Genomic DNA, 10,771 nt, shown 5'->3' with positions numbered 1-10,771 from the left:
TTATCGATGGAAAAATGCATTTTTAGACCATTTGATTTGCCTGAGCGGCTAGGAAACCCCGAAAGTAACAAGCGGTTGCCTTGTTGCTTTCCATTAAGAACAATAAATTAGTTTTTAGTATAAGTTTGCTGGTTTCAAGAAATGTAATGCCGAGCGCATATCATTATGTCAAGATAATGGCACTAGCATTTACTTCATTTAAGAATATTTTTCAACATTTTGAGCAAAAAGGTCTTTTTTTTTTTCTACCAAGAAAGTGAGAATATTCTTATTTTAAGGTATTTTCGGGTTCATTGAAGTTAGCTAAATTGACTTGTTTTGGAAAGTCTTGATAATCCAAATTTTCTTGTTCTATTGGCAGATAATTTTGCTTAGTTCAAATAAAATACCCCTCATTTTTGTATTTTTTGTTCTTGTTTTTCAACACTGACTTTTTGCAGTGTATATAATAAACAATAGCATTATTTTATTAATAAATAGTGTATATATGTGTTCAAAATGCAAAGTTATCATTATGGCAGACTATAAATATAAGTGTAAAATGTTTGCTGAGCGGTAGCAACAAGCCAAAGTCGGATGAAAAAAAAACAGTGTCTCTGACCACTTACATTTTATTCGTCATTGGTACATCCGGGGTATTTGGGCTCCTTGATTGACAGTTGCCATGGCAACAAGCTAGAGCATCGCCATTTTGTCAGGAGGGTTTTTCCCCCCAAGCTCAGTCGTTTCAAATGTTCCCCCTTCCCGCCGGAATAATGCTGTCAGTGGATATACCTTTGACGTTTTTGGATAACGAGACGCGTCTAATGGACCGGGCGAAGAAGATCAAGAGGCCGACGTTTTAACGCCATAGAAATAATTAGGCGGCGCCGCACTAACTCGGTTGTCCGCGTCTCTGGTCCACCGGGCCGGTTCACTGCGCAGGTTTGGACCGCGCGCCATTTTGTGAAAATTGACACAAAATTCCGGAGCAAAATTACCAGAGGACGCGGGTCGTATTTCGGGTTAAAAATACACGGACTACACCCGCGCCACACAGCGGGTCGTGGAGGTCGACGGCAATTTTGACAAAGGCTGCGTAAAATCCGTTTGACGTACCTTTTATTTAGCTGCGGCTGCGATCGTTAGCTTGAGGCTAGCCGGAGAAGCTAGCGCTAGCTTGGACGGGCTAGCTAACGTTAGCTGCCTTCATTTTGTCAACTAGCTTAGCCAACTCGCTAAGGTTAGCTAGTGACTTATGCGCGCTAGTTAAAGTTAGCATGTTGCTAGTCATCAGCTGATGGTAACGTCTCGCTAACGTCGCCGCGATTGTCGACGTCGTCCGCCTGGATTGTCTACGGAAATGAAGAGTTTATTGGATCTGGCTGGCAAATCGTCGTAGTGTTTGCCGGTCGGAGAAAAGATCCGATTTAACGTTATCAATACTCGGTAACCGTGCAGGGAGGGGAGAATTACCAAGCTGGATAAGTTTCCTCATCATACAGGTTATTGGACTTTAAATGAAGATCGTGCCATCAAAGGTGAGTGGATTGTGTTTGCATTGGCGTGTAAATCAAATGGTTAATCATAAGGATGGACGCGGACGATATATGTGGTTTTCCAGCGGCGTTAACGTTCGCTTCCAGTCAGTAGGTCAACAAGGGTGTTTTTTTGGGGGTGTTCAATGTGAGCCGATTGTGTTTTATGGAGAGTCATCCTGGCACATGCACCAAACCCGCGGTGTAAGACACTTGTCATTGTGCGATATCGGGATTATTTTTTTTTGTCCCCCCCCCCTTCATCACGTCGCCCACAGAACGTTTAAAATACGAGGGCCCGAGTGTGCAGAAAATGGTTGTGTTGTGTGCGATCTCGCCCAGCTAATGGTGCTAACGCAGGAGCTAAATCGGCTAATGGTTAACGGTGACTTGTTGCGGAACCAGCTGAGTGGGCCCCAACAACCCGCTGGCTCCAACGTCACATAGCTAACGTTGCCGCTGGACGGGGTGAAGGATACGCTCGCTCGTCCCCGCATTTTTTCCACGGCACCGTTAACGGTCGCAGCCCTTTCAAGCTGGGCGCACCGTTAAAAAGTACACCGGGAATACGTTTGGAGGATTTATGCGCGGATGATATATTTGCCAGGCGAAGGGGACTCGAATAACACTGAATATGCTTTCTCATTTCCAACCATGACGAGATTCTACCCATCATTTGTAAGTGCATCGCTGGCCCGGGCCGCTGTCTTTCTAAATATAAATGCATATTTAGGTGATTAATCGCGGTTGCATTTGCTGGCTTTCGATTGAGGTTTGGAAATGGGCGTGAGAAGATGACACATGAGCTTATTATAGAGGTCCTCAGCCAACACTTAAGATATGATGCGGATACTAATAGCGAGCTAGCTGCCGTTATTTTTACATCTTAAAGGCCCATTTGTTCTGTGAGGAGCAGAGCCAGGCAAGGAACTGTTCATATGCCAGTTCTGAACATGGACAATAATCATAAATGATATCAAGGAGCTGGCTAATGCTTGATTTTCACAGATCTGATTGTGTTAAAAATCCAGATTGGTCTGATGTTTATAATGGCAATCAAACAAAACGGATATCCATAACCTTTAAATCAACTATATACAGATAACAACCTCGTCCTTAGTTATAAATGCTTATTCTGTAAACAGTCAGTATTTTACTTTTGGCTACTTTTAATCAGTTGTTACTTTATAAACACACTGCAAAGTTTAGGGATGCTTTCTTCTATTTAGGTCTCCCCCTTTCAAGTTAAACTTGAACCAGTAAGTAACTAAAATCAGAATTATCTACAGACGTTATATTGTGTGTTCTATTCTTTGTAGTTGGTTTGCTGCTGGACTCTCCTCCCAGGATGATATGAAATTTTTGCAGAAGATGCATCCAGGTTAGCTGTTGTGTTTGTGTGTTTATATCTAATCTATCCTCTTCAATTAACTCTTCTTTTTAATGGGAAGTGGTAAACTTAAGTTGCTCCCTTTTGTTGTGCCTTTCTCCAAATCTGCATCCAGGCGGTTACATTTCATCACACTGTTGTGTGGGACAAAGTAGGCTGTAGCCACAAAAAGTGCTACAATTTATTACAGTCTAGACTTAGACAAACTTTATTGATCCACAAGGTAGCTCAATTATAAAATGATGAAAATCTTAGGAGCTACTATGATCTGCTGCCACTCTTTCAGGTGCACATCAAAACCATGTGTTTGCATTGCAGACTCAAAAAGTCCACAAAGAACAAGGCGTAAAACAACAGGGAAACATTAAAGAACACAAAGGACATAAAATATATTCAACATCATCAAGCTGGCGCAAACTGCTGCCACCTTAGCGATGCCATTTCTTCTAAATAAGTTATTTAAATTATATATATTGTCCCAACTCAACCGAACAATCAGGAAAATAAAGACAAAATATGTCAAATGATCCTCAAAATATATTTTATTATAAATATATATTTTATATTTAAATCTGTAAAATGTAGTGTTCAGTAAATGTATTTATAAGCATACTAGAATTAATATTATGTTACACCTTCTTGGTTCCTTAAATACAGCCTCTGCCTGTGCTCTCTCATCTTACAGTTCCTTTTATTTCTGTCAGTGGCTGTGTATTTTTTCCTTTTCCAAAGCTGGGTCAGCTTTCTAACGCTCTCATATGGAGTGCAGGTTTTGGGCTGTGCAGCTATTTTGCTGTCAGGCTCTTGCGTTGAAAGCAACGTCTAAGTGTGCCAAAGTTCAATTTTATTTCTTGTTTATTTCTTGTTTTCTCATTGGAAAATGGGAGCAGCTCTGCCCTGGCAACAAAAGTAGGCTATTTGCATACTGCGTTGTGATTGGTCTGTGCATTGATGGGCTTGCCAAATCACGCTGTATCTCTGTGGTGATAGGCTATGCTAATTAGGTGCTGTTGCTGGGATTCTGAATAGTGGTTACTGTGTAGCGCTGGTGAATTGTGTTGTCTGGTGAGAGATGCTGATAGCTGAACATGCTATTTAATATTTTTTTGATTCCTTCTGGCTTAAAATGAAGGATGATTCACTGTACAGTATGGTGGTGCTTTTCTTTTCTCCTCTTTCTGCTGTAAAGCCTGCTGATGTCCACCCTTTTTTTCCCTCAAATGCTGAAATGTTACTGATACAATAAATAGGATTTATTTAATGATTAATCTGTGCCTTTAAATCTCATTTTACAAACACAACCTATTAATATGCATTTATTTGTATTATTGTTCTACATGTTTTATTTATTATTTACATGTTTTATGACTTTTTAAACTGAATCATTTTATTACACATGTAAATATGAATTTGCATGCTGATAAATTTTGCATATTTTTTCACCACATGCAAGATTTTTGGCTGCAGTTTTACCTGTCAGAAAGCTTATTCACAATGTCATCATTTAATACAGAAATTGTTCTCTCCACATTTTTTTGGTGGAAAGTCTCTTGTTGTAACATACATGCTACTCCTCTGCAATAAAATGGTGCATTGATATTATTAATCTCTAGTTTATATCTTGTAAAATGCAACTTAAGGCAAGGTGTTAATTTCTTCCAGGAGGAGAGACTTCAGCATGCAAACCTTCGTCTGTCCGGCTTGCGCCCTCTTTTTCTTTACACACTGCTGGTCTTCAGATGGCTGCTCCAATGCCCCATACGCACCAGCAGTACAGTGACCGCCACCAGCCAAGCACTGACCAATCTGTTACGGTCTTACCGTACAGCGACCAGACACCACAGCTCACTGCCAATCAGGTGCTCAAACAGTTATTACATACATATGCTGCCCTTCAATTTGTTGCCATTTAACTTAAGCCATGTACCAGTTGTTTAACAAATTTGTTTATTTTGATACATCAGAGGCACATGCCCCAGTGCTTTCGTGACCCAACTTCAGCTCCCCTGAGGAAGCTTTCCATTGACCTTATCAAAACATACAAACACATCAATGAGGTGAGTTTGACCATTGCAGCACTCAAACATTGACATGAATAAGTTCTGCCGTGACACTTGTGTTACAATTGTTTTGTCTGCATGTTTTTGCTGAAGGTGTATTATGCAAAAAAGAAGCGGCGGCACCAACAGGGTCAGGGTGAAGACTCCAGTCACAAAAAAGAAAGGAAAGTCTTCAATGATGGCTATGACGATGATAATTATGACTACATCGTCAAGAATGGGGAGAAGTGGATGGACCGTTATGAGATTGATTCCTTGATAGGAAAAGGATCATTTGGACAGGTGTGTGGTTGTTTGGTTTTATTTAGATTAATAAACCTGGACAAATCATTCTCATTTTAATTGTTTTAAGTGTCATTATAACTGTCCCAATATGGCTGTTTTTTGTAATCTGTAGGTTGTGAAAGCATACGACCGTGCAGAGCAGGAATGGGTTGCTATTAAGATCATCAAGAACAAGAAAGCTTTCCTCAATCAAGCCCAGATTGAAGTGCGCCTCCTAGAGCTCATGAACAAACATGATACCGAGATGAAATACTACATTGGTAAGTCTCTTTTTCAAATTTGGAATCACATACAGCAAGACAATAATATAAAAAAGCTTGACCCGGACACAATTTGGTTATCTTACAGTTCACCTTAAGCGTCACTTCATGTTTCGGAACCACCTCTGCCTCGTGTTTGAGATGCTTTCCTATAACCTGTACGACCTGCTCCGAAATACCAACTTCCGCGGAGTCTCTCTCAACCTCACACGGAAGTTTGCCCAGCAGCTATGCACGGCGCTGCTTTTCCTGGCCACGCCCGAGCTCAGCATCATCCACTGTGACCTGAAGCCCGAGAACATCCTCCTGTGTAACCCCAAGAGGAGCGCCATCAAAATAGTGGACTTTGGCAGCTCGTGCCAACTGGGACAAAGGGTAACTACTTACAACTGTCCCAGTGATTATAATATAATTGTGTGGAAAATAGTAAATAGAGCCTAAACAGAAAATTATGATATTCTAATTTGTTTTTGTTTTGTTTTTTTAGATATATCAGTATATCCAGAGTCGCTTCTATCGCTCCCCAGAGGTGCTTCTGGGCATGCCCTATGATCTGGCCATTGACATGTGGTCCTTGGGTTGCATCTTGGTAGAGATGCATACAGGGGAGCCTCTCTTCAGTGGAGCCAATGAGGTAAATTGAGAAAAAAATGATCTGGTCATCACATACATTCCAATGTTGGACACTAATAAACGTTGATGGCTTTTTCAGGTGGACCAGATGAACAAAATAGTTGAGGTTCTCGGGATCCCACCTAATCACATAATGGACCTAGCCCCAAAAGCCAGGAAGTTCTTTGAGAAGCTTTCAGATGGTACATGGAGTGTTAAAAAGACCAAAGATGGCAAAAGGGTAAGCAAATATCATTAGTGATCTCTTGAAAAGTTCTGCATATTGAATGGGAGTAAGTATATTTACGCTTTTGCTTTATAGTATAAACCCCCAGCTTCAAGGAAGCTCCACTCCATCTTGGGTGTGGAGACAGGGGGACCCGGTGGGCGGCGGGCAGGGGAGTCTGGCCACGCTGTCGCTGACTACTTGAAGTTCAAGGATCTGATCCTGCGGATGCTGGACTACGATCCCAAGAGCCGCATTCAGCCCTACTATGCCCTGCAGCACAGTTTCTTCAAGAAGACGGCGGACGAGGGGACCAATACAAGCAGCAGCGTGTCGACGAGTCCCGCATTAGAGCAGTCCCAGTCTTCAGGAACCACCTCCAGCACCTCCTCCAGTTCTGGTAAATTTGAACATTATAGGAATATTTGCTCGGCCTACTTTCCACCTAAACATCCTGTGGTATGAGACAGCACCTCCAGTAAATGTGTTGATCTCTTAGGGGGGTCGTCTGGAACAAGTACCAGTGGCAGAGCACGGTCAGACCCAACCCATCACCACTTACACAGTGGAGGACACTTTGGTACAGCCATGCCAGCCATTGATGGAGACAGCCTCTGCCCACAGGTCAGACCCTTAACTACCAACTAGATGCATTTTCTTCCACAAGTATGAGGATGAACACAACTGAGAATGACTTGTTGGTTTGTTAACAGGCTCGACAGCCTTATCCACCTCCGCTGGTGTGGGGAGGTGGAGTCGGACCGGAGGCAGTCGCCGGAGAGACCCACCCAGTCCAGGAGACCACCTTCCACGTTCCCCCTCAGCACCCTAAGGCCCTGCATCCCCACTCACACCCTCATCACCACCACGGGCAGATGATGGCAACGCGACCACGCCCACGCCACTACACCTCCCCGACACACAGCTCCTCGACGCAGGACTCCATGGAGGTGGTTCACGGCCATCTGTCTATGACCTCCCTGTCTTCCTCTGCCTCCTCTTCCTCTACATCTTCCTCTTCCACTGGGAACCATGGCAACCAGGCCTACCAGCTCCGCCATTTGCCCGCTGGAGCGCTTGACTTTGGTCAGAATGGTGGGCTGAGCATGGGGCTAGGTGCCTTCTCGAACCCACGGCAGGAGACTGGCATGGCAGCGCACCCTGCGTTCTCTATGGGCACGAACACGGGGCCTGGCCACTACCTGGCGGAAGGCCACCTGAGCATGAGGCAGGGCATGGACCGGGAGGAGTCTCCAATGACTGGAGTGTGTGTGCAGCAGAGTTCGATGGCCAGCTCGTGACTGCACTGACATTTGGCTGTGTGTTCCCCCCTGTGCGTCATTTTTAAGGTGGTGTTTTTTACTACAAGGTGTGTTGAGAATAAAAGCTGCTCACGTCAGAAGGGAGATATCACTGAACCGCTATTACAGAGGGAAGACAACCTTTGTTAAGAAGAAGTATATATGTAATTTTCATCCATTTTTTTCTTTTTGCGACCATTAGGCACAAAATAATACTGCGGAATAACCATAGTGAGATCGAGACATCCATCTTACCATTTCACCAGTTTCATGTAATCACCATTCGGTATTATGTGGCAAAAAGGAGCATTTCAGAGCAAAGTTTGAGGCTGTTATCACAGATAGCTAGCTGTCAGCGATGATGATGCGCGGCGTCCTCTTTCACGGACCGCCTGACATTACTGTTCCACTGGTTCCTCATTATTTTTGCCCTTTTTTTTTCCAAGCAAAATTTTACACAGAAAAAAAGCTGCTTGTAAATCCTGTAGCTTGACATGGAGGGGAAGTGTTTGCGGTGATATTTCTTGTCGGTCGGTGTCGTGTAACTCTGTTCGAGGGGAGCACATAACAGTGGAGTCCCTATACGCGTGTGCTGGCCGGGCGTAGGTGGATACAGACACCCAAGTGGGTCAAAGGAGAGGGACGCACCACCCCTCAGGCTAAGAGGCCCCAAAAGTCCTGCGAGCTGCAAACGGGCCTGGCACAGACGACAGCAGCGGTGGGCAGGGAGACGGCAAGGATCCAGTCCAGCGAAAGGAATAACGTCGGTGGCTGGTTCTAGATAACATTTTGGCCTTATGACTCATGGACTTGGAATGGGATGGAGCTGGACATTATCATTTGAATTAAGATGGCTTTTCTCTATTTTTCTCTCTAGACAACCCTTAATTCTTTAAGGAAATTAAAACATTTTAGAAAAAGGTAACTAAGAATGGTAATTTGAGGCCTTTCTCGACAAAGATTTCTTCAGCAGGGCCCCACATAACAGGGTCTTTATTGTACACAACAACCTCCTAAACATGACTTCCTTGACAAATCTTAGTCACTGGTAAAGGATTTTGCAGTGGAAAGAACTATCCCAGAGTCTACCCCTTTTTATGTTTTCTTATTTTCCCCCCTTTTGCATGTAGTTCCTCATCAGAACCACCTGCACAAGTCTCTCCATCCAAAACATGGAAACTGAAGAGAAAAAAAAAAAGAGTTAAGTGACTGCCTTTTTTCTCCACAAAATTATGCTGTGAATTTTACAAGAATTTATTTTCCCTTTGGATATGTTTTTATACCAAAGCAGTTGTTTTATAGCATATAGGTGTCTGTAACCAATAATGTAGCAGTTCACCACTTTGACGCAAAGTTGATCAAGATCTTATTTTACCGTCAATACAAACAGCTGCAATATATTACGTTAGCAAAACTGGAGAGCGTTGTTCACACCGTTGGCTATTGTGTACTCTGGCCACATATGTTCGCCACCTTTTACCAAAACTGTTTCCATATTAATTGGTAGTTTATTTTGGGAGTCTTTTAAAAAAACTTTGGTATGTTAGAGAATTTGGTAGTTACTCTGCAGGCTCCGGAGTAGCAAGATAGAAGATGATGGGTTTGAGAAATAAGAAAAAAAAAAGAAAAAAAAGGAGACTAATGCGTTCAATTTCTGTGTTGTCGTTTTTCTTTTTCTTTGCCCCATCATACATACTATTTCAAAGGGTTTTTGCTGCCTTTCATACATTTGGTCAACTTGGCTACTTGTTTCTGCCGTCTAGCGAGACTGAATGGTATTGTTCTAATGTGCTAGGGCAGATCCCCTTGATTGTTGTCCTGTTCAAAGGGAAAAAGGGTGTCTGTCAGCCCACAATCATGTTTTGCCTGGACAGACATGCATGTCCTCAAAACATTACAGTCCATAACCAGATGTTCATTTCTTCCTGTTTTTTTCCCCTTTTTTTTAATTTTATTTTTTTTTACATCAGGGATTTTGAAGTGCTTTCTTTCTTCTGTTGCTCATTTTGACCAGCTTCGAAATTAGAGAGGAAATAACCTGCCCACGGCCACCTGTCAAACAGACGACAGGCCACACGTCATGCTATCGTCATTTTAAAGGATACCATACCAAAACCACGCTTGGTCTTTTCCCATAAACACCCAATGTAAAGCTACCTATATTGAGACTGGGGGGTTTTATCTGGATGTCAAGGTTAATTGCAAATTTGCAATCATTTTTTTCCTACCCCGCCGAATTTGAGATATTTAGACATTTGCCAGTGGCTTTTATCGCTGGCACCTCGTACTGGTACTAAACATTCCAAAAATAAAGACTGAAAAAGACAAAAAAATTGACTGCAGTGACTCGTAAGTGTGCGCCTATTTCAGATCATGCTGATTGACCTCTTATTTAGAGCAGTTGTCATGAAATGCAGCCCCTTTTTAATAGTTGAAATAGAATTTATGTATATATTTATATTTTTTTAATAAAGGAAGTATAGAACTCACTACCTTGCGCCTGCTGGTATGTTGATTATGTTTGTCAATTTGGTGACCATTCATTGGGCAGGAACTCCTGTTTTCTTAGTGGCAAAACCTTGCCTTGTGGCAAAGGTACTTGACTACATCAGGACAACACTATGAGGTAGGGTTTGAATCAAACAGGGAAAGCTAGATCTTCAAACCTTAATAATTTTCACAGGGTATATTGTAAGTGCATGTACATCACAAACCTTACTTTTTGGTTCTATGAGAAGCACATGGTTGGAAAAAAAAAATCTGAATATGGTTCCATCATTCATACGCCTGTTCAGTTTGTGGGTTCTACACAAACATGTATTCTTGTTGACATATCTAAACACCCAGCAGAAGTGCAAATCCTCTTTATTTAATTTGGATTTCTCCCTTTTTTTTCTTTTTTTTTCATTTTATATTTCACTTTTTTCCACTTTTTTTGTACATGCAACATGCACTATAGAATTGAACAGCATGGGGGAAAGGATAAGTCCATGTATCCACAGATTGTAAGATCTAGTCAAGACTTTGCTGTGTTTATGACAATGCCCTTTGTATTATATTAAGACAGTCTTATGTATGATATATAAAAAGAAGTTAATTGAAATGCTCTGCGTGTCTTTT

At 42.2% G+C, this 10,771-nt stretch overlaps 1 protein-coding gene across 3 annotated transcripts; it reads left to right on the top strand.

Annotated features, from left to right (window-relative positions):
• Positions 1–682: 682 nt before the first annotated feature.
• Positions 683–10,754, top strand: dyrk1ab (dual-specificity tyrosine-(Y)-phosphorylation regulated kinase 1A, b). 3 transcript variants are annotated; one of them, XM_061973132.1, is made up of 12 exons: positions 683–1,520; positions 2,837–2,898; positions 4,570–4,766; positions 4,872–4,964; positions 5,061–5,249; positions 5,365–5,512; positions 5,601–5,887; positions 6,000–6,146; positions 6,225–6,365; positions 6,447–6,750; positions 6,850–6,974; positions 7,064–10,754. In XM_061973132.1, the coding sequence occupies exons 2-12, from the start codon at positions 2,871–2,873 to the stop codon at positions 7,649–7,651; spliced, it is 2,247 nt and encodes a 748-aa protein (XP_061829116.1). In that variant the 5' UTR covers positions 683–1,520; positions 2,837–2,870; the 3' UTR covers positions 7,652–10,754. The 3 variants fall into 3 exon arrangements, with proteins under 3 accessions (XP_061829116.1, XP_061829117.1, XP_061829118.1); XM_061973133.1 differs by lacking the exon at positions 2,837–2,898; XM_061973134.1 differs by lacking the exons at positions 683–1,520; positions 2,837–2,898 and adding an exon at positions 1,550–2,195.
• Positions 10,755–10,771: the final 17 nt, after the last annotated feature.

This window comes from Nerophis lumbriciformis, linkage group LG17 (genome assembly GCF_033978685.3).
Source record: "Nerophis lumbriciformis linkage group LG17, RoL_Nlum_v2.1, whole genome shotgun sequence".
Lineage (NCBI taxonomy): Eukaryota > Metazoa > Chordata > Actinopteri > Syngnathiformes > Syngnathidae > Nerophis > Nerophis lumbriciformis.
Note: the sequence above shows the minus strand (reverse complement) of the source record. Positions and strands in the feature narration are given on the sequence as shown.

Excerpts from the sequence above, each read along its gene's own strand:
- dyrk1ab (XM_061973132.1), top strand. The coding sequence starts at position 2,871 with ATGAAATTTTTGCAGAAGATGCATCCAG. Across the intron at positions 5,513-5,600 it reads CGAGATGAAATACTACATTG|TTCACCTTAAGCGTCACTTC; the intron begins GTAAGTCTCTTT and ends GTTATCTTACAG. Across the intron at positions 6,147-6,224 it reads TCTTCAGTGGAGCCAATGAG|GTGGACCAGATGAACAAAAT; the intron begins GTAAATTGAGAA and ends TGGCTTTTTCAG.